At 44.7% G+C, this 24,023-nt stretch overlaps 1 protein-coding gene across 1 annotated transcript in view; it reads right to left on the bottom strand.

The window, feature by feature from the left end:
• LOC104512581 (protein Niban-like) overlaps positions 1 to 24,023 on the bottom strand; it is a gene marked incomplete at its 3' end in the record, with an annotated part of 40,758 nt that overhangs the window by 11,454 nt on the left and 5,281 nt on the right. Inside the window, exons 3-6 of the mRNA XM_010155618.1 lie at positions 22,720 to 22,851; positions 21,919 to 22,033; positions 20,288 to 20,455; positions 4,903 to 5,018 (exon numbers count right to left, since the gene is read on the bottom strand). Of these exons, the coding sequence (XP_010153920.1) occupies positions 4,903 to 5,018; positions 20,288 to 20,455; positions 21,919 to 22,033; positions 22,720 to 22,851 (531 nt within the window). The remainder of the gene's footprint in view (positions 1 to 4,902; positions 5,019 to 20,287; positions 20,456 to 21,918; positions 22,034 to 22,719; positions 22,852 to 24,023) is intronic.

Below are 24,023 nucleotides of genomic sequence, written 5' to 3'. Positions count from 1 at the left end.
ACGCTGGCAAGCAAGGCTGCTATTCAGAGGGACCTAGATGGGCTGAAGAAATGGGTGGACAAAAACCTCATGAAGTTCAGCAAAAACAACTGCACAGCCCAGCATCTGGGACGGAACAATCCCCTGCACCAGTACAGGCCAGCAACAAAGCCGGAAAGCAGTTTTACACAAAAGGGCTTGGGCATCCTGGGGCACAAGAAATTCAACACTGGTCTGCGGGGTGCCCTCACAGCAAGGGGAGGGAGGAGAACATTCCCCTCTCTCTGTTCAGCACCTGTCAGACTGCATCTGGGGTGGTGTCCAGTTTTGGGCTTCCCAGTACAAGACAGCTCTTGACACACTGGAGTGAGTCCTGCAGAGGCCACCAGGATGGTCAGGGGATGGAGCACATGGCATGTGAGGTAGAGGGAACGGAGCCCTAAGAAGATAAGGCTCAGGGAGACCTTATTGCTGTCTGCAATTACATAACAGAAGATACTGGGCAGATGGAGCCAGACTTTCCTTGGAAATGCACGGGGAAAGGAAGAAGGTGACAGCTACAAGTACCAACAAGGGAAATGGCCATCAGGTGTTAGGAAGTATTTTTCACCATGAGGGCAGCCATGGGAACAAGTCATGCAATCTCCAACCTTGGATATCTTCAGAACCCAACTGCACAAAGCCCCTGAAGTCAGCTCTGGTTTGAGTGGGGGATTAGGCCAGATAACCTCCAAAGATCCCCTTTTACCTACACTATTCTCTGGTTCTGTGGTTCTGTTGGTGGTGTAACCTGGCTTTGTACAGAAGCAGCATCAAAGTCTGGCTTCTTCAATATAGAAATAAAAAAACAGTGCGAAATGGATTCCTGGTTTCACTCACTGGCACCCGTTTCAGAAGTTTTCTTCAGAATCAGCTACACTTCGCACCTCCTCTCCCTGGATTTGAACTACAACTTCTTTCTTGTCCATCCCACTCAGAGGCACTAAATTGGCATTAAATACACAGAGTGACAGGCACACATCTGGTTTTTAGAGTCTAGGCTTTCCTCTCCATTTTTTTTATTTATGGACGCTGTATCTCTGGCCTGTAAAGGCTGCAAGACCTCCCGTCCTCCTGCGCCTTCCTCTTGCTGTTGGCCTGCAAGGCAAACTATACAAGCAGAGAGAGGCAGTTCATCATGGGACCTGCCCTGCTTCCATTTCTTTGTGATCTCAGGTCTCTGAACATGTTTCCTGTGGAGGCATCTATTAGTGCTGGGGATATATGCTAGATTCTTGAATTTCTCTACTTAAAGCATCTCAATTTTGAACTAAATACCTCAGTCCCATATTTGGTTGAGTCATTAGTCATCCTCATGATTCAGAGGAGGGAGATCTTTTATTTCTGGACACGTTCGTTTTCTGTTCATAGATCTTGCCCAGGTATGTTTGTACTGGCCCAGTTACAGATGCACAGCTGCCAATTTATGATGACAGAGGCATTACTTTCCTGCATGTGCTATAACCCTTTCATCAAGGCTTTTATCTGTCCCGACTGTACGGCACATATGAGGCTGTCCACAGCCTCTTGAAAGCTTTGAAGTGCAGTGGATATCCTGCAAATCACAGAGAGACACAGTAACCCTATAAAAAAGCAGACTAAATGCATCTTAAGGTTCTGTATTTGCTCATTTACTCTGGGTAAAGAATTACTAGCTAGCTCAACAGTTTCAGTATGGTCTCGCAAAACATGCAGTCCTCCTTCCTCTCCAGTGGGGCATGAACAGAGCTTTTGCTAAGTGATGTGGTTCTGAACCCAGCTCTCTTCCTTGCTCCAACATCAGCCAGCATGGTCCTCATTCAAGGATCACTGCCCTGATGCACTCGTCCGCTGGCTGAGCCTATACAGAGTGCAGAAACACCGCCCAGTTTCACGTTTTCATTATGCCTGGAGTGCCAGAGCTTTGTGACATTCAACTGACATATTACGGCTGCCCAAGCGGGTTTTAGGCATTCGCCAACAACATGATAGGGAGATGGCAGGGAATTAGACAGCAGAACTAAGTGAGAAAGGGCTCCGACTGCATGCCATGTAGTGTACAACAGAGTACCTCCTGGGCATAAGACAGCCCTTACGGAAACGTAACACTCAATACCCTACTTATTCATCTACCTACAGTATGCAATACCCTATTGTATCATTTAATTAAGATTATGGCACAGCACCACTCTAATTCAGCTATGCCGACTCCAATACCTGTCAAAACCAATGGGCTATTTCAGGTCGCAAACTAATGAGGCACGTAAAAAAAATCTCATGAATAACCCGAACTGGAGCACCACAGACCAAATAATAAACATGACAACGGATCAACACATTCTGAGGAATCCAAGCTCTCTGGAAACATTTTTAGGAATGCTGGATTAGCTTTATAATTCTGTACTGAAAGGTGCATTGTAGGGATCTGGAGTTTTTAATCCCTTATTCCACTACCCTTGATTTACCAGTATCTTATTTCTGCATTCATGTAGTGCTGATCAATGGAATTATTCCAGTATAACACCGGTGTGTTGTAGTGCTCTCACTATGTACAGTTGCTTATAACAAGTGTTGTCAAAGACTTCCTGGGCTAACACTCTATGTCAGCACTTACCTACAGAAATACCATCTACAACTGAATGTATCCTTTGTTAGTAACGAAACATTAAAAAGAAAAACAAAAATAACCAGGAAAAGGAACTTATATGACACAGAATCATAGAATCACAGAGTCATAGAATGGTTTGGGTTGGAAGGGACCTTAAAGATCATCTATTTCCAACCCCCCTGCCATGGGCAGGGACATCTTCCACTAGACCAGGTTGTTCCAAGCCTCATCCAGCCTGGCCTTGAAGACATCCAGGGATGGGGCATCCACAGCATCTCTGGGCAACCTGTCCCAGTGCCTCACCACACTCTCCATAAAGAATTTCTTCCTGATACCCAATCTAAACATCCCCACTTTCAATTTAAACCTGTTACCCCTTGTCCTGTCACTACAGGCCCTTGTAAAAAGTCCCCCCCAGCTTCCTTGTAGCCCCTTCAGGTACTGGAAGGCTGCAGTAAGGTCTCCCCGGAGCCTTCTCTTCTCCAGGCTGAACAAGGCCAATTCTTGCAGCCTTTCATCATGGGAAAAGAATTAATAGGTCTTTAGCCGAGCGCCCGGGTACTTGCTGATGTTACATCCATGTTGCAGTACCCAGGCAGAACTGCATGAGCTAATGCTGTGGGGACTCGGTCATTACAAATGAATGTCAAGGAATATATTTATTGGCATTCTGCAGAGATTTTTACAGCAACAAATTGGAGCTTGCTTGTTCCAAACCATTCACTTAGCTTGGATATCTGCCTAAAACAATGATCATATTTGGTCAAAGCGGGCATGAGAACACACTATGCTTACAGAATGAATTATTACTACGCAGATAATAGCGTAACTAGTCTGGATGTCTTCTGATTACATTTCTCCTGAGGTATATGGGTTATGAGTAAGTAGCTGGCAAGGAATAGGAAAAATAAAACATAAAATGAAACTAGGAGTATATAGTAAGCTACTTATAGCTCGGTAACTTGAGGGACGAGGGGAGAAAAGCTCTCACTCCCTCCACTGGAAGGATGGAAGTCCTTATATTAAAGAATCTGTTGTCAGATGTTAGCAGGAAATGCCAATCCCTGACATGATGGCACTGGAAAGGGCACTTTTTATAGATTCTTCTCCAGTTTCCATATTTTTAGCATTTCCAAGGTAGACTTCAAAAAGAATAGTCTGGTTCCTAAAACAAAACCCTGAATCGCGAACTCTCTGTCAGGCTCTTTTCCATTTTCCCAAAGGGAAGCCAGATTTCATCAAGGAAAACACTCTGCAGCTGGTACTAAATATTTTAAAGTAAATATTTGCTTCCGAGTGTGCAGGGCTTTGGAAAAAAAATTATACATCAGAGCTCCAATAACATCTTAGTTGCAGTAAAACACATCTGGAGTGATGCCAGAGGGACCAGTGAAGTTACTTCAGCTACAATCAGTGCTCCAAAGCTGCTCACTCGGGTGCCCAAATATGGACCCAAACCCCGAGCTTAGCATCTCACTTCTGATGAACTCAAGGGCAGAGATTTTTGGTGTTTAAGTGTGACTGTTACTATGCAAGACTCTGTTTCAGAAGTCTGGCAAAAGAAGTAGGTCGTCTAGCGTAACAGCTCAGGACTAAAAGCTGAATTCCCAAAGAACAGGGAAAAGCAAAATTACAAGATTGTCCAAAGTTTATGTTCAGCTGCTGTTCTGTTCTACGGTGGCGTCTGGAGGCATTAGTGGACAAGCAATGGGAAACTGTCGTGTTCAGTAACAAAGTAAGAGCAACACAAGAAAACATCTCTCTTACCTGCCTTGGATAGGTAGAAATAGCCATCGTGAAAAGGTAGGAAAACAGAGCCCAGCCCAGCACAGCTGACAGCAAGAATCTGCTGGCCCCAAACCGTGTGTTCTGCATTTGGTGTGCGTTGCTTCCGGTGTCGCCGATTTACCGAAACCATGCACAGCACAAATGTGGTAGCAAGAGGTTTGGAAGTGCCTTGCTTTGGGCACAGCCTTTATTCACCAACTGACCCCATAGCATAAAATCAAAGATGTATCAGCCTCCTGTGGAAATGTGGCCATGCCTACATTCCGGCACAACACAACTCTAGTTCGCAGCACACCTTCTTTCATGTTTTAGTAAAAAACTCACAGTGGGATTTATTAAAGAAGAAATGTCACGTATCAGAGATATTTTGAATACATAGCTTGGGTATTTCTACCTATTAGATTTTCTTTTTAAAAATACCCTTATTTTCCCAGGAGGCTTTACAACCCCCACTCTCCTTAGCGCTGCCATATCCAAAGCCAACAAAAAGCAGGAAGATACACTTTTACCTCTTTTTCATTGCCAGTTATCATTTTCCCCATCCCATAGTGGCCTTTCTCCTGCCGAAAGAACTGAATGGCTTCTAAGAATGCCTCGACTTCATACGTGGTCTGCTTGAGAAAATCTAAAGAAAACAAAAAGTAACACAAAGCATTTACCTATAAATCATCTTTAAAAAAATAATCATCCCTTTTTGATCCATCTTCCTGTTCCATGTGCACCTAGCAGTAATATTTTAAAATCATTTACTACACCTGAATGCCTGAAGACCTTGGGCTTTCATTAAGATTTAGGAGTGCCGTGCTGAACTATCACCTTGCAGGTGTGAACTACCACAAGCCATCCCATCTAAGCCGAGGAGTTAAAGCAGCACCAAGTGTTAACATGAACCACGTGATAAGGTAAGAGTGCAATGGCAGCAAGCCCCGACAGACTTTGACGAGGCACTCATTAACATAGGGAAGCTCCTCCCTTGCCTTTACACCTATGAGCAACGCAAGATGGTACACGGGAAGACTCAGGCAGCACGTACCAGGGCCAAGAGTTAGGAGCTTCTGCTTCTTAAAGATAAGAATTAAGAATTCCAGATAATGATAGTCAGCTGATTGCGGCATGTTGTATGCCCTTGATAAATCGCTAAACCCTGAGTTAATGCTCCCCAGTAATCTTTTATTGTCTTTATGAAGGAATTGATGAGCAACATGATTTTTCACGGTCGTACAATAAAACAGACCTGGACAAAGTAAGCACCATGCTCATACCACAGAAACTTCTAAAAAAATTGTGCTGCTTTTCCTAAGTATTTCAGGAATGTTTAACCACAGCTCCGGAGTATCTGGTTATCGTCCACGGCTACTGCTGGTAGATGGTAGCTCTTCCCAAGAACAAAGAGGTAGCCTGGTGACGCTCTGTTGTACAAAGGAGACCACAGCACAGAAAAACCCGAGAAGTGGCTGAGCTAGTTTGCTCTCACAAACTCTGTGTAACCAGTTGTGCAGCAGAAATTACATCTCAAGCAATTTGTTCTTTCCTTTTCAAAATAGCTTTCAAAATAGCTGCAGCCAACAGTCTTCTTCACATAAGAGCACACAAAAACGCAGCTAATGAACACAGCAGCACTACTTTGTCATGATTTGGGGAAAAACAGTCTCTCTGCCTCAAAATGTGGAAGAATTCCCTGGAGCAATTAGGCTGCTTGACAAACCCAAGTAAGAATTTTGGGCTGAAAAAACGCCACTGAAACACTTCAGGAATTTAAGTGCAGTGTCTTTGCTACGAAACAGAGCTTCAGGATTATTGTGGGGATTATTATCTTAGGGGAAAAACAAAGCCATAATGGTTCATTGTCCCCTCCTCAAGGTTATCTATTTGCAGCCTTGATCAGCTGAAGTTCTGTTGTGCACACGTTAGGAAGAAAGGGGGGAAGAAGAATGGTAATTCTCTCAAAGGCAAGTATGCTGCTTTAAATATACTGGTATGTATTAATGATTGTTATGTGAAGCATCAGAGAACAAATTCTCAAGCCTTGTCTGTCAAGCAAGACACTTCTTTCAGCTTGTTCATAAAACTTCTAAAGAGAGAAGCTTTACAGGAGGCTTGCATGCATGCCCAGGGCAACACAGGGCTTATACAAATTATGGGAAACACGAAGGATTAACACTGCAGTAATGCCTGAAATGTCTCCTCCGTGTGCTTTACACAGAAAGGAAAGCTACAGAAACCTACAATTAATGTCATCAAAGCTTCACCCTCACTACATCCTGAAAACAGCACTGTATAGATTTTATCTGGGTGGTGGGCAATGAGGTTTCAGATCTGCTAAGACCCCAAATGTCAGAATTTGCCCTTGCAGAGTTTCCCCTGGGTGTAAAAATTACTTCAGGAAGGAATGTGATACATACTGAGGTGCAGGAAACACTCTCAGTGCCACTCAATAGATACCATCCCTGTTTTGCAGATATTTGGAGATCCAGAAAGAGCACACGATTTCTTCAAGCTCATACGATCATCACGCACGAGAAAAGCAGCCGGGTAAAACCCCAACCATTCCTCCACTGCTATCTCCATGATTTATAGCATTTTTAATAGCAAGGCACAACAGGATGCTAAAACATCAGCGAAGAGTCAGGCTGTTCACTGCTGAGAGCATAATGTCCTCTGATGGCAGCTCTAAGGAAAGGATAGAGAATTCCACCTGAAACGCTGGTGGAGCGTTCCATCTGAAAGCTTTTGCGTTCCCAAAATCAAACTCTGAATATTTTGCCGAGAAGGCGGCCGGGCTTGGCTGGAGGAAGGGAGAACTGGAGTCTCCGCAGCCCTCCAATCGTGACTCACATGTTTTCCTCCTTCACAGCTGTGCTCCCTCCTAGCCAAAAGGGACAACAGACCATCCAAAGGGCTGGACCTTGGACCTGCTAGGATGATGATGCGCCAGTGCTGACAAGAGTCTGCCCTCTAAGATCCTCAGGTTTTAAACTCCATGGTCAAGGGAGTATTTTGTCTCTGTTCTGACTGTCCCAAACCCCATAGAGAAGCGGGAAGAAGAAAATCCAAGAGCGATTCATTTGAATAGTTCACGGGAAAAACATCAAGCTGTAAGTACCATAAAATCCCGATCACACATTCTTTCCTATATCAGTAAACACAGGAGAAAAACACAATTATGGCAGTCTTACTACAAAGACCATCTCAAAGCAGAAAGGCAGCTTTATCCTTCAAGGCTATTGCATTGCTTAATTTAGGCAATTTCATTCTCACTTTCCATAGGAGGAAAAGATTGCATCAGCGATAAGGCACTGAACAACTAGATCCATCCAGCAGCGAGCTGTGCAGAAGCTGTCGGCGAGGCACACAAGACAGAGACACATTCATGGGATACAGCTCAAGAAAAGGGAATTGTACCCAAGCTGAAAGAAGCTCTGGTGCGCATCCTTCAAGATTTCGGCAGGGAAGAGCCAGGCCTTCAGTAAATCAGTTCTAGCAGTTTATGAAAAGGGGTGAGGACTGTGGCTGGCTTGGCAGCCAGCTCTGTTATACCACGGGAAAGCAAGGAAAACAATGAATAAGCTGTTGGGGTAGCCCCGCTTGCGTGCAAGAGAGAGGATGGTGCGTGGGAGGTGGAAGCAGACGCTGCAGCTGCAAACAGGGCAGGTGGTAAACCCCAGTGGTGCCAGGAACGATTGTTCAGCAGCAGAAAGGATGACGTGTGCTTCACTCTCCTGAACGCCCTCGCAGGGGCTTCCCCTTCTACAAATCTGGCTGGCACCTATCATGAGCGATGCCTCTGTCCCCGCTGTGCGTGGTGGCTGTAGGTCATGCTTACCCAACACCCGTACAAAGCCAGGAGGTTTACTGAATGGCCTCCTGGAAAAGGACGGTGAGGCTTTTCAGGTACCCAGACTGCTGCTACGTGCTTAACTCAGGCCAGTCTGCACTTGGAAAATTACCCAAGCAGCCTCTCCAGCTGCTAATGAATATAACAGCTTACTTGTGGAGAGCGAAACAAAATTATCTTTCTTCTGTTTTATTTTAAAGTAAGAAAACCCACCTAGAGACTCAGTCTTTACATATCCAAGTGTGGAGCCTAATTTTGATAACAGATAAAATAACACTAACCACAGATTCCTTTTATAAACAGAACAGAGTAACTGCTGTACATACAAATAACTCTTTTTAAAAGACAGGAGGACATCTGGAAGCACCATGACTTTACCAATCTCCCCAGACTTGCACATCTCTCACAGGCACAGCTGACTTTGTGTAGTATCACAGAAAGCTGTCCGTAGGAATGAGCTTCCTCGCAGCGTATAAACAGCTTAAACCCCTCTTAAAAAAAATCCCAAACTCATCAAAATGATACACAGAGGACGAGGCTGCTCGACAGCAGCGGAAATTAATTGCCCTGGTGAATTCAGTCTTGTCCGTAGCCATAGATCAAGCTGCCTTACAGTCAAAACACTGGTGCAAACACTCCTGTAAAGAGGCCTTGTTACCAGAGAGGATGAGTGCCACAGATCTCACAGCCTCTAGCTAAAGCTGTGGATTTTCAGTGAATCCAGATAATGTGAAATCTGTATTTGAACATTCCAGTTAAAAACTCCTATCTGTGTGTACTGCAGACTGCTGCACTGGGTCTCTTCCTGTGCTCTGTAGCAGAAAGCTCAAAGCCAGCTGATGTTTAATTGCTTAGATGACGATTTTTATTAATTACAATCCCAGGAAGATGTCTCTCTACCATTACATACCCTAACCTGCCATGCTAGCTGTTAAAAAGGGAGTATTTCAATATCCAGTTTAAACTGCGTGTCCCTCTGAATAATAACTGTAATTATTGAAGCTTTTCAGACTCATTCTTGCAGCACGAAAGAGGAAGCTAAAATGGAATGCCAAGAGAAGCCTGAGGACGGGTGGCGTATCGTTTGCCCCCTTAGCAAATGCAAAGGCGACAAGTCAAGTCCTCGTATGAGACTTGTGCAACCCCGTGGAAAAGTCTCTGCTGGGGACGAGCGGGGAAACGTTTCTCCAGCTCCTGGTGGGACTTCAGGCAGATGCGATAACCAGACTGCGAGAATGTTCCACCTCCCAGAACTGATGGGGTGGTTTGCTCTACTGAGACACCAGCGGTTCACAGCTCCCTTCTGCGTCTTGGCTAATCCTGCAAACTGAGACTCGCTGATTTTTGGATGCAGCAGCAGCATTACCGTCTCAAACTGTTTGGAGAGCCAAGGACCTGCAGTCAGGATGTTTTACGATGTGTAAAACCGGAGTATGTCATTCTTCAAAACATACTCGGTGCCCCTATAGCAATCCAGTAAATGTTCTTTTCCCATATGGGCTTTTATTACACTAAATTTATTACTTTTATTGTTAATAAAAGTAAAGGGGTATAGTCACTGCAGTCAAAGTTCTTTACCAAAGCTAGCTAAACCACTGAGAGTAATCTAAGCTTTTTGGCTGACATTTCACAAAGGCTGAGGTCCAAAGACGTAGATGAACAAGTGTGAAAACAGAATCCAGAAGCCTGAGCTCACAGCGCACGGGTTTTAATTAAAGAAGTGCTGATTCTGACATAACGCCCATCATCTGACTACCAAAACTCAGAAGTTATCCGCCCCAGCTTCATCTGTTTCCTGCAGCACTAACATCTACGTGTACACTCTAAAGCTGGAGAGCTGCGTACGGTTTGGTGACAGATTCTGCATTCAGTGAATATTATTTTCCACAGAGTCCCTGAATTATTCCTGCGGGTAACTATGATTGATATCAAAGCAGTGTGACATCCAGCGACGGCAGGATTTGTAAGAGAGAATCATGTAGGTAGGACACGTAGGTAGGAAGGCAGCCTTGCCTGGATCTTGCCTACCACGCTCAGTAACTGCAGCTTTGGTCGAATGTCTCTTCCCAACACAGGTCACTAACAACCTGATAAACTTTTAATTTCCACCTACAAGACAGCAGGGCCCATGAAGACCTCCTCAGACCTTCAAAAAGCACCGGCTGACTTTGGTTAAGGAGGGGGGAAGGCAGGAGGACAGTCACTGGAAGGAAACAAAAATGAAAGATGAGTTGAGTTTGGTGCCTCTCCCTGACAGGGAGAATGACTGGCACTTACTATAATACTTGCAATATGATAAATTAGTAGAAACTGTGTTTAATTTTATATGACCTCACAATAGCATTTCCTTGCTTCTTCATCTATTTGGTGGAAAGCTGACTTACATGAAGGCAGTGCCAAAACATTTGTTTTGTAGCTCTTGATGATCACCTTATATAGTGTTTTTCTGGGACAACAAAAATTTCTGCATGGGCATCAGTGAAATGCCTTCCTTCTTGCGATGCTACAAACAGGTAGTGGGATGTGGATAGAGCGGGAAAATATTTGAGATTTTAGGTGTCTTAATTTTGGTTTTAGCATCTCAAAAGATCGTGCTTCCACCCTTTACTATTTCCACGGGACACTACTACCCTCGACGGAATAGATTTCGTGGTAAGAAATGCAAATTACATTTTTCCCACTTTTCTTACCCTTCCAAGTGATCCCCCTCTCACCTTGGCACCTGTTTTTTTCAAGTATATTTAGATTGTTGTTTTTCCCCCTCTTGCCATTACTAATTGATTTTTTTTTTTAATTTCGTTCTTTTAAAACAAAAGCTGTTAAAAAAGAAAATACACAGCCCCAAACCAGAGGGACGTTGCTGAAAGAAAAGGCTGCTGCAAGAACTGTGGTGTCTTAGCCATCTCAATACACAGGGCAGTTCCTTCTCTTGTACTGGTACTCCAAAGAAAGATACTGCACGCTGCCAGCCACCAAAGGACTCAGGACAGTGGCAGCTGGAGAACATCGGGGAATAAGAGATGTTCCTGCAGTTAGGGAACCATTCTGCCAACCTCCCAACACCACAGTGAGGGGATGCCTACTAGATAAAAACAACTGAGCCTGATGAAGAATGATTTCCCTTTCTAAGAGCGGTCTCGGTAGCACAGGTTCCCTGCAATAGCGTTTTTCTAGCATTTCTGGTAATACCTGCCTGGGATTTACTTGCAGTGCGTAGGGACTGGGGTGATTACTCTCTGTTGCTCATATAGTTTCTGTTCCATGATGAGCAAGTTTCTGCTGTGAAGTGTATGAGTAATACCATCACACAGAGGATTGCAGACTGGACACAGAATGGCTAAAAGAGAGCAAGATCATGAAGTTATCAGATGGCAAAAAGTGATCACCCGAGTTTCCGGCATAATTTAAGAGCTGTTGCTTGTAAGATACTACAGAAAGTTGGTAAGAAGGGCCGTGGTCATCAACTCCAGAAGATAAGGTTCTGGAAATTTCTGTCTCCAAAAAACCAAGCAAGTGGTCCCAATATAAAAAATGAAAGTGAATCCATCTGCTTGAACCTGAGGAGATGAGGAGAGTTTGGGAACTGGACCTCAGGAAAAGATAGCTTGCCCAAGGCTTGTAAGGCAGCTACAGCACCTCTGGAAATGACCCTCTGAATAAAAGGACACACCATTACTTTTACAAAATGGAGTCCTGTCATATTATTATTCAAATCAAGAATGAAGTGAAGTATAATGTCCTGGGTCTGAGGAGCATCAACCTCACAGCTCTGATGTTTCACTGAGAGCAATGTACCATCCTGTTATTCACAGACTATGCGGTATGAAGCTGCTAACCACTAACAGAAGACAGATGAGGTCATTTCCAAACAGGATACAACCATGCAATAATACACTGTATTTATAGCAAACAGAGTTTTACAGCGCAAGTTCCCTCCGAGACCACCAAGGCAATTTGCAGCGGGTTTAACCATTTGCTCTGCAGCACACACTGCCTGTATTAAAGCTGTTCAGAGCGTCATGACACGGATTACAAGAAACCTCCCTCTGCTGGGACCAGCAGCTTTATGTTTCGTGGTCTGAAACATGAACACACTATGCAGACACACACGAAGACTCACAATACCATTTATCTCCGACAGTTTCCAAAGGCTTTCCAGACCAGCTACCATATTCCTGGTGCAGGTGAGAATTTTTCTGCTGCTGGACTTTGAAGCTGAAGGCCTGACCACAACCTTACACCTGCCCAAATCAGTATCTTCATGGTCCCTAAAATAGGCTTGGGTGGTGGGCACGAGGCAGTGGCTTTTCTGCATCACCCCACGCTTGGTAATATATATGAAAAGGAGCATCATCCCAAGCCGTGGAGGTGAGTGAGGAAGACTGTAATTGCAATTAGGATTCTAGCACATTAATCATCTTGGTATTTCAGAATGAATGTAACTCTTACAGACTGAAAATCCTAACTACAGTATGGGCAAGCAGGCTTACTGGAAAAAACAAAAAACCTACACTAATGAAGAGGCTGTCGAGCAAAAACAACCCCGGAAGAGGAAAAGTAGTCTTATTTTAAGCAAAATATTTTAAATTATATGAAATATTTTGGAATGGTGTCCAAAATAATTTCATGAGTTTTGTACCGCCCCACAAGCCTCATCAAAGATTATTTACAGCAAAATGGTTTTGAATGCTACGACAACATTAATATTTCTATTCAAGTTTACACATCAGTTTTGAAAAGTCCATTTGGACCTCACATACCGGTCTGGTCAAAGACCAGCATGGTCTCAGCCACCCATGTGGACCACAGGGGATCTGATCTTACGAGCCATGAAGTGATTGAATTGATCAAAGCGCGGCAGCTGCAGCGAGAGGAGCCAAGGCACAAGTCCCAGGTTTGGGTCAGGTAGGCGAAGGGCTGAATACTGTCTCCTTTCATACCTGTCGCACCCCAAATTATCACGCCAACCTTCAGAAAGGTCTTGCTTTCATCCTAGTGCAGAAGGACATTCTTCTTCAACGTCCTTCTGCACAGCAACTGAAAAAGGCAACAAGAAAATCCTTCTCTTCAGCTTCCTTCTCTGGAAAGAAAAGCCACCGTGTTTGCAACATGAAGGCTCAGAGATCTTTCCGAAGTCCTGTCTGGACTTGTGACAGCTGCTTTGCACTGTGTATGGAGCTGTACAGCCTTCAGCTTAAGTACTGAATGTCATCTTCGCCACCTTTACCAACGTTTCAGTAATCATTCTGAATTACAGTCCGAGCTGGTAAGCTCTACGTGCACTATATACGTGTGACATAGGAAAGCTAGAAATAATTATGAGAAAAACACCTGCCAGCTAAGTTGAAACCTAGAGTTTCAAAAACTTCGAGCTGAAAAAGGAAATGTGGACACAGCTGATGGCAACCCTAAAAACCAGAGATGGAGAGAAAAAACCTGAAGCTGTCCTAGTTGTCCTGATGTAGCCAAGCTGTGACAGAATGCCCTGCATGAGCTTAAAATCACATTTTGTATTTCTTGCTTGCCTAATACATTGCTTTATTGTCCTTATCTCCCTAATATTTTTTTATGTTATTTATGGTGAAAATGGAGATGACAGGATATGGTTTTGAAAGACCCTTAGCTTCCTGTGTCGTGAGGGTGATTATCAAGACAAGGATGTGAAATCAAACCAGATGAAAGCAAATAAAATTATGAAGTGAAACTCTGCATCTCCCAGAATTAGCTGGTTGTATTCTCCTTCTCATCATGCTGACTTCCCTCTATCCCAGCGCCAAGCAGATGGGCCTCTTCACTTTAAGAGCAAATACTAAGGGAAGCACAAGAGCTGGTAACCTCAGACAGGAAACAAGAAGACCTCCTAAAATAACAAAAAATTAAATAAGCATTCAGAAGAAAGTTCAGTCTGATTTGCAGGACATATAAAGGATTAAAAACTGGAGAATGGGAAATATTAGAGCACTGTGAATATTTTGGGCATTTCCCTCATTATTGCCACTCTGGGACTGACAGTGCTTCCCCACTGGGGGTTACATGGGCATTTCAGCAGTAAATTTCCCCCAAAATTTGAGGTGTGCAGTTCTCACCATTTCATCAAGAAAATGGGGATGGGAGGGAACCAGAGTAAGTCCAACCTGTGGATGGAAGCGGAGGGATCATGGAGATAAAGGCAAACCAATGAATTGCATGCTACAGCCCACATCTAAACTGGGAGTAGCTGTTTAGGAGATTGGAGGAAAAAATGAAACTGTTTCCTTCGACATTCCAACTCAAGCACAGCTTCTTGAGAAACCTGGTAAGTTTGTAAAACTGAGTATTACATAAAATTCTACACTGATGAAGGTCTGACCTCCACAGATGCTTGAGAAGCACAGGCTCCCCGGAAGTACCAGTGAACAGTCAGCAGCTTCTTCCTATCAACCTAAGAAAAACCCAATTGAGGCAAAACGTAGGGAGGGAAAGTTAAAAAATAATATTATGGGCAGAAAATTCTTCTTGCTGCCCTTTTTGTCAGGAAGTTGACACAAAAGTGGTATTAGCATACATACTTTTTATCACGTGCTGTTATCCTCCTGAATTAATTATGAATCATGAAAAGAAACAAACAAAAAGTAATACATTTTATATAACGATACAATGTAGGATCTTTAGACATAAAAAATTCTAATGCAGTCAACAATAGTGATTATTTACTAAAGCAAACAGGGCCACGTTTAGTTCACTGTAAAAGCGTCCCAGCTAGGATCAGATCAGAAAGCGAGAGCTCTCCAGTAACCCCTGAAACTGCATTTTTTACAACAGCTTTTACCTTGACACATCTGTATTTGGAAACATTTATTTTTCAGTTTTACTAAAACAGTGAAGGCTACAAAATGGCCCTGGGAAAACACAGGAATGTCCTATGGCATAAGGAAGAGACTAGCAAAGCAAACATTGAAAATCCAATCGTGTCACCCTGTACCCAGAGAACTGCACGTTCTTTTCTGTATGTGCAATTACCTTTACCAAGAGCCATTGCTAGGTCGGAGTACTCTACATCACCATACTTTACTATTGATTTCTCCCTATCTGTTGGCTGCTTCTGCAAAGAACATTTTTGGCTGACCCATATTATGTATCTAGAGAGCTCCGCTCAACGTTACCTTTCTACATGCACATTTATGTCATTTAACTAATTTAACTCAACCTTTCATTTACCACATTCATTGATCAAAGCCAAGAAGCTTTGAAATCAGCAAGTATGCCCGTTATAATGTTTTATATCCTATGCTTAGGTAATAAATTCAATGAGAAATGAATCGTGACATTTCAGAGCTGCACACAGTGTTCTTGAATGCAGCCCACTGACGTCCGTTATTACAAAGCTGTTGGTAAAGAATGGAGAGTTTGGAGGGAAGGAAGCTTGTTGATGGAGCTTTTGAGATAATGGGCAAGATTAGATACTCTGTATTGAGTATGAAAAATATAGTCGTCTTTTTGTTTCAAGGGAGCAGTTACACAGTTGTTCATTTTCACAAGAGAAGGGTCACACACTTGATGGTGAAAAGCAATTCTGAAATATATTTGACCCGAACTCAAATAGAAAAGGGACTCAAATTCAAGTCTGGCTTATATTAGGGTTGCCAAGCCTGGTAGCCCAATAGCTGCAGGTCTCATTACATCCTTCCACACTTGCCCCCACTGGCAGCAGGTCCAGACCTCCAGTAACCCTCAGACCCTCATGACTCTGCGGTAGCTGGCTCAGACCTACAGTTCCTCCAGTGCTGGTCCCAGTCCTACGGTGACTCTGGTCACTGGCTCCCACACCTCCTCTCCTACTAGCCAGCGTGATGTTTGCTAGTGAGTGAAGCCTGTGTACACGGAGGGCTGGTGGAAGCCTGTCAGGAAAGCACTGTGGTCCCACCAGACGATGGTCCTGCACCTATAGGCCCCCATGCTCTGTGGTCCCTTCTCCCCTTGCTGGCACTGGGACCTCTCCCACACCTCTCCGGCTACTGGCACCTCAAACCTGCAGAGTGCCTGTGACCCCATGGCTCCTTCCCCACTTGCTGGCACTTCGGACCCCAGTACGCACACTGGAGAGCACCCTCACCCTGGAAAACAGCAGCAGAGTTTAATAAGAAGACAGGACAGACCCTGATGATGAAGTGTGGGACAAGCATACTGACCAGCCTCCTGTTTACACCCAACTGACCCCATGTATCCCCTTTTCCCTTCTGTTATCCCACACTTGTTCCTCTCCAATTCACTTCGATCCTTCCCTTTACTCACCTTTGGTCCTTCCCCCAAATATCCCAAAATAAGTATCACATATTCCAACAGCCTCCTGGAAAATACACTTTACACAATCTCCAAATGCTCCTCCCCTCCGTCCCACAATGAGTCCCATACCCACTTAGGCAACGACAGCCCTGCAGACCGCGAGGTGTTCAGGGAGAGCTGCTGGGGGACCCCCTGGGTGGGTTTCACAGTGGGACGGTGGGCTGAGCCCCCTCCTCTGAGCACTCGGGCAGCTGGGTCAGGGCCCCTGCTGTGCCCATCAGTATGTCAGGCCTCCTCTGCTGTTCACTGGGCACTTATGTTTTCATTAATTAGTCCTTAATCATACAACCTTAGAGTTTAAAACCCAAAAAAGCATTTGATCTCCTCCCTAAATCCTGAGGCACCACAAAAGCCGCCTTGTAAAGAGCTTGTAAAGAATGGGAGCTGCCCAGATGAGTCACTGATCCCGAATGATTCCTGCAGGCAGATTAATCAGTCAGTCAACCTCCAGAGTAAGGGTAATTCAGAGAATCATGGCCTACGCGTCCGCCTGGGCTAGAATATTTCTGAAACCACGACAAGTCAGGTCTGGATTGGCTTAGGCTCGTTTTAAAGTTTTTAAATACGCTTTATTGGAACTATACTCCAGAAGGGTGCAAAAGTTCTACAGATTCCATCGATAATGAAGGAAATCATTGTCCCCTCAAACTGCAAACCCTTATCATGTAGTACAAAGGCCAAACACAACAGGAAAATTTGGGGGGTGGGGGGAGAACCCACAATCCGTACAGCTGAATCATATTTGCAAGCAGCGATTGCTAAATCCAAACGCTTTTGTAATTATTCTCCTGACCATGAGGTTTGACCAGAAAACCCAGAAACACAGGCTGGATTGGTTATTTGTAACAGAGGGACTTTAAAGAGAGGAAATCGCTGGATGCCAGGGCGGCTCCCATCCCAAGACCACACGCTGATTCCCTCCAGTCTTCTGTTCACCAAGAGACAGTATTAAATTCTGCTTCTTCCTGGGAGAAAACAGACTTTAACCTAAAACTCCTTCAAGTTTTTAGGCTCAAGTCCAGTGCAATACATTCCTTTCCAGAAGTGGTAGATTATAGAAAAGATAGAAAGGCAAATTCTGATCAGACATTACAACTGCCTTTCTCCTGCCTTTGCCAAATCTGCCCCGGCAAAAGTTAACTCAGTCGAACTCAAAGGATTTTTCACATTTCTTTTCTCTTCCATTTTTTAAAATACACAGACAATTTCAATATCATGAGCCTTATTACCCGTAGCATTGCTGCACATGCCTGTAACTTTGTCAGATTGTTCAGACACCTGTTTTTTGTAGGCAGAATTGTTTGCAAATAAGGCTTTAAAAAGTATTAATAAAAGAGCATCTTTCAGTCACGTGAGAACAAACGGAAATCAATATGAGGTCCTTGGAACAAAAGAAACCCTGAGGAAATTCACACCGTGGGCCGAGTGAGCGGGGTGCCTGTCAGCCATCATTTTTCTGTTTGAGGCATCCAGGTTTCTAGGAAGTAGTATAACTCCAAGGAACTCAGAAAATATGGACTCCCATTTCCCTAGCTGTAAAAGCCTGTTCATTTTTACCTGTTTATCAGTAGGTCTCAAGCCCGACTGTCTTTATCTCCCATTCAGTCTGTTGAGAGGAAAAATGTGACAGAAAGGATGAGCCCTGATGAAGGCACTCGGGTGTCACTAAGCATCTTCTGTCAGATAAAAACTTGACCTCAGAAAAAGCTGAGAGGGATAAATCCTGGAACAGATGTGTAAATGAGCAATAGCTGAGCCATATGAAATATAATAGAACGCAGACTTGCAGGCACTGGAGATGGAAAAGACCTATTAGGTCATCTCGTCCCAACTTCTGCCAATTCAGAATTAGCCCCTAGAGTGATCTGCTGAACTTGAAGAAAAAAAAAGCTGCCAAAAGCTTTGTCAAGCCTGTTACACTTGCTCCAGAAGAGAGAAATTAAAAACTCCAAGCCTAATGAACAGGCTTCAAGTCATGGAGGAGTGACAGTGCCAGGAAAACTTGATTGTATCCACATCTCCTTAACAAAGCCCGGTGAGGAGCAAAGGGGTGGCTTTCCCAAGCCCAGAGCACTTCCATGCTGCTTGACCGCTGCAGCTAAAACCAGGATAATGGGAACCAAAAATCATAGGGGCAGGCCTTGCCCTCAGGCACACTATGGGAATTCAGGTTCCTCAGGCAGCTATATAGGGAATACTTATTGAGACTCAAGCTGTTTGGAAGTGCCAAGTGAAGGCATGTTCCTCCTAGATTGATGCCTCCAACCTATGCTAATCTAGCCATGAGATACTTTTTATAGTCCCTGTGAATGGGTATTTGCTTACCAGGGTGTTTTAGCCTTCAGCCTCCCCACACCTACACAGATTTGCATCAGAGCTGCTTCCTCCGGTTTGTACGAGGCTGTCAGAGCTAGAAGGGCACACCGCCTCTCACCACCTTCAGCATAGCTTGGAAACGAGCTGGAAAGCGTGACCAGCGAGTGTCACGGGAGTGCACACCACCTGGCTAGTCCTGTGTGTCCTGTGAAGAAGAGTCCTGCCACCAACCACTAATGAGCACCCAACAAGTAACTGTGCAGTAATGTGTGTTCTCATCATGGGAACGGAGTCCTGAAGGAGACCAGGAGTGCCTTTGGCAGTGCAGACAAGGGAAACAAGATGGTAGTTGAGAAGGATCTGGGGAGGACAGTGTGAGTCAGCTGCCTAAGGGCAATGGGGCAAAGCTGATGGCCAGGAGACAAAAGGGAGAGCTGAAAAAGCCACAATGGGAGACACTTCTGTGAGTAAACGGGACTGTTCACACACTGCACTCTCAATTCATTTATCTACAAGCATGGGCTTCAGGCCCAAGTAGCTGAGATTGCTGGAGAAGTTCCTGAGTGTTCCCATCTCCCACCAAGGGCAGCAGCAGGAGCAGATGGGACCCAAAAGCAACACTAAAGGCGTGGAAGAGCCTGGACACCAGTGGGGGAACCAGGTCAGCTTGATGGAAGATGAGAAAAGTCATCCAAAAAACCGGAAAGTATTTCTTTTTCTGAAGGATCCAACTCATAAACGCTCGCCCAATTTCATGGGAACAAGGTTGTTTTTATATCTTAGCAAGTCACAAGCTGTTGTTTTTAAACAAGTTTTCTAGTCTAACATACTCAGAAAGTGAGATTTAAAATCCACTCTTGTGCAAACAATCATTACTGTGTCCTACACACCACTCATGTCCCTCCTACAAAACGTAACCATGGCTGGGGCTTGAGCTGCTGTCTCACCACCCACGGAAAACATCGGATGTGTGACCATTGGTGATACATGTATGGCATTACAGAAATGTACTTGGACTGCGTTCCCTCCACGTGGTACAAACCTGGTCTACTATACCTATGATGAACCTGTCCAGCTTGCAAACACAGGTGAGAGTCTGCCATGCCATATTTAGTAAAAATCTCCTGATTTTGTATTATGATACTGGATTTAAATGAGGTGACAGACAAGAGAACGCCACTTTCAAAGCAATTCCCATGCCTCCTATCCAAACTTACTACACTGCAGCTCTGGTCCCACCTAACTTCGCCCCTAGCAAAGCAAGAAGGGGTATGCACTCCCCTAACACATTCCTCAAGGCACTGAAAGCTGAGCATCCTTCATAAGTAACGTGCATTTTTCTACAGCTTTTTTACTGTAACAGCTATTTAAATCTTGGCTGTGGTGGATGACGTACAGGAAGAGGCCCTTTCTGCACTCACCGTGGTTGGCGTGTCTCACGCAGTCCCCCAGCACGGCGCTGAACTGCCTCTGAGTTTCTGGCTCCGGGAAGCAAAAGTAGCTGTGCCGGGCGAAGGGCTGCCACAGGTAAACCGGGAACTCCCTCGGCAGCTGAACGAAGGCTTGAGCGACCTCCTTCTCGCTCGACCCTGCACAAAAAACACATCTCCATTTGAAATCTGCTGTTTTCTTGGGGCGGGGTTGACCTTTTCCTCTGCTATGACAGAAAGACCAGACCTCTGCTAATAGGAAAGCATGAAACAGGAAAAAAATCAAGTCTCCTTCTTGAGCCAAGCGACTGGACATGGAGGGCAGGGAGACACAGCTGGGACAGGCAAACTCAGCAGGCACCAAGCACCTCTCCATGTTACACCACAGCAACTTGATGCTCTCTTGTTTTGTATTCAAGGTGGCCATAAACTTCACATTTTTGCTAAAATGTCAAAGAAACTATTTCATTAGATTGTAGCTGCTAGGGAAAAGGTTTTCATGGCAAAGAAGTCAGTCAGTGGGCATCTCTGTTCTCTTCACACAGAGACCATAGGAGTATATGGACTTCCACATACAAAAAAACTGCATTAAACCGTGTAGGAACAGCAGTGGTTTCCTGTCTGCAGAGTTTCCAAACACAACTGCAGGATGCCCTTATGAACTGTCACTTCAAGCCCTTGAAGGTGAAGCAAAGAAAGGGTTATCTCCAGTTTCCACCTGCCCTGAGTCACACTCCGCAGGGGATGCTCTACAACACCGTCTATGGATGACCAAACCCAATATTGTCTCAGTGCTGTGCATCAAGAGCCCAGCCACGAGAGGTTCATCTCGGAGGGTCTTCAGCATCGCACAGAAGGGCAGGAAGGCCATAAAAGAGTAACTGAGCCACTCTTTGTGAAGGGAGAGCCATGGGAAGCCTGCAAGCGTCCTTGGGCAGATCTATGTTGCTCAACCCTATCTCCTGCAGAGCTGTGGTGACACACTGAGGCCCCATGCTACCCTCCGACCACTTTGAGAAAGGGATATAAGGGGGACACCTCCCAACAGTCATAACTTTAAGTGGTATGAGACATTCTTGTTTACATGTTGCCCCTAGCAGCACCCCATTTTCTAAATCTGACTCTGCAACATGAGATCTGCTCCCTTAAAACCCAAATTTTCTCCATCTTCATGGAGTGGGATGGGGGCAGGGAGAACCACAACAATTCCCATCCCAGAAACAACAAATTCAGCAGCAGCAACCTTCCTGCCCTCTCTGTGGAACTTATTATCAACTGTGAGTCAACACAGGCAGCTGGCATCTAAAAATGGAAACAAATAAACCAGGAATATTAACAAAGCCCAGGAACAATGGTGGTGTGGTTCCTGCCCCGCTTCTGCACAGCTTCCAGCAGCTTTGTGCCAGGATGCTGGGAAAAAAAGGGAGCCGGCATTTCTCTGAACGTGAGCTTACAACACCTTCTGTGTACATCCACCCTGGAGCTGTGTTCCCACTCGGCAAACGGGCTGCGTGCGTCTTCCGTCGCGCTGCCCTAAAGCCTAGCCTGAAAGCCTGCCCAGAAGAGGCCTGCGTAAGGCACAGAGCCTGGGGTTTGGCAGTCCAGCTTTGAGCAGGGCTTACCCACGGGATCCGGAAAATGTTTATCAGACAGCAAATTGTAATCTTCTTCTGAAGTCAGTACGTTGCCTCCTGTAGGAAGGACATGGTATTTGGGGCTGGCTCCTTTCTGGTAGGCCTGGAAAATCAAGAGAGAGGGAGTCAAAGAGAGATTTAAGGAGAAGGAAAACATAAAATAGAACTCATTTACAAAGCTAATGTACGGGGATAGTCCCCAAGGGGAAAATGTTTTTGTCAGACTGAATTTTGGATATATTCCCTGCTAAATCTAAACGGTGGTTAAATGGGAAAAACATATTTAAAAACATCCGCTCAGTTCTTATCAGCCATGGTGAAAAGTCAGGGACAGAAGGGAGGGGAAAAGGATGGGATCTTCTTCCAAACCCGATTTGTTTGATTTGTCAGCCAGAGCAAGTTTGACTACAACAGCTGCCAAACAAAAAAATTCACCGTAGTCAACTTAAGTCACCCAAAAATTGCTATTCAAGATCAAACTGCAGAAGCACAGGGACATATTCCAACGACATACAGACAAGAAGCACTCTGTGACAGGCAAAGGAAGGTTCAAAGCATTGTTAAAATGATTTTCTAGTTCTTGCAAACGTACATGGCCAACACAAGGCACTTGGTTGTACCCTCAGCCACCCCCGTGGAGCTTCCAGCCAGCCCTGCAAGGCCGCAGCCACCTCGCCAAGGACAACACGTCATCTAGTATCGCTGAAGGAAAGGCAGCAGCAGCCACGTATTCACTTGACACCAGTTTCTTTGGGAGCAAAGAAGAATGTAAGAGGAAGAAGCATTTACCTCTTTAGTCTCAAAGCAATCCACAGTGTAGTCGTTTCTGATAACAACGTATCTGTCCTTCCACTTCCGCAGGTCCTCGGCAAAATGCAGCACCTCTCCCTCATACAAGACCGTCCCAGCTTCCGATGGGGGCTGCAAAGACAATTTTCAAGACATTTTGAAATGGCTCTGGATTACTCGACCATTTTGAAGCTTTTCTGTCTATATTTCCACATGACTGCTTGCTATGCGGGCTTTTGAGTCTTCAGATGCAATTTGGAGTCATGAACTTCTCTCTGATTCGGGCAGATACTACATATGCAACCAAATTCCTGCAGCCTGAGGTGAGGAGGCAGCAGAGGAGCCCTGCCTTCCAAAAATACTGCCAGGTGTCTGAGACAGAAACATCCTTATTTACCTTTCGGTTGGCATGCTGAATGCTAGGTGACTTGTGGTTCATTATCTCCCATTTTCTACTACGCAACACGAATGAAAACATTTCACTGATGCAGCAAAGCATTATTGTAAGAGAGTAAATTATTTCCCATTTCTCTGTATCACGTCTGCACCTGTGCTCTTGTATGCCTCTTTCTGAAAGACATGGCTCTTCTATTATCCCACCTTTCACATCCCACCTCATTGCTTTAGCCTATTCATTTCAAGAGCAAAGGAAGCTCATGTTTCCAAAATGGCTGAAAAAAATAGATTTCTACCATCTTAATATTGAAGACTGGTTCTCTACATGTTCCTCTAAGAACAGAGGAGAATAGAGAGATTTTGTCCCTCTTTTTTTCTCTCCTCCTCTAATAAAAAACCGTATCGCCATTGCTCACTTCACAGTGGGGATTATTGCCATCATTATGGAACCCTGTAGCCATAGCTGAAAGGGTTAACTGAGTTTCCTGCATAAATTTCTGCCCTGAATGTATGACCTCTGACCCAAGATTCTGGCAAAACCTTGCAATCAGCACGAAGCAGCTAGTTTTGTCCGAGTGTCCAACTCCACCTTGACGAAATGCATGCTTTCTACCAGAAACTTCTGTCATGGTTCTTCTCGTGCTACCAAGAGACAACCACACACCACCAGAACGAAAGATAAATTTTCAAAAGTAAACTTTAAACCTGCACCCAAATGCAGTTCTTCCACCCAAAACCTAACAACCAAATCCAACGTCTGCCCTGGCAAATCTATTGTCTACACTTGGGTTACGATTAAGAAAGTGCCCACGTAACATGTCCTAGATATACATTTATTTAGCCAGTTGTATCCTGGGCTTCATCAGGAGAAGCGTCGACAGCAGGTCGAGGGAGGGGATTATACCCCT

The sequence above is a fragment of the Eurypyga helias genome, unplaced genomic scaffold (genome assembly GCF_000690775.1).
Source record: "Eurypyga helias isolate BGI_N326 unplaced genomic scaffold, ASM69077v1 scaffold6057, whole genome shotgun sequence".
In the NCBI taxonomy this organism is placed as follows: Eukaryota; Metazoa; Chordata; class Aves; order Eurypygiformes; family Eurypygidae; genus Eurypyga; species Eurypyga helias.
The sequence above is the reverse complement of the archived record's forward strand: the minus strand, read 5'-3'. Positions and strand labels throughout refer to the sequence as shown.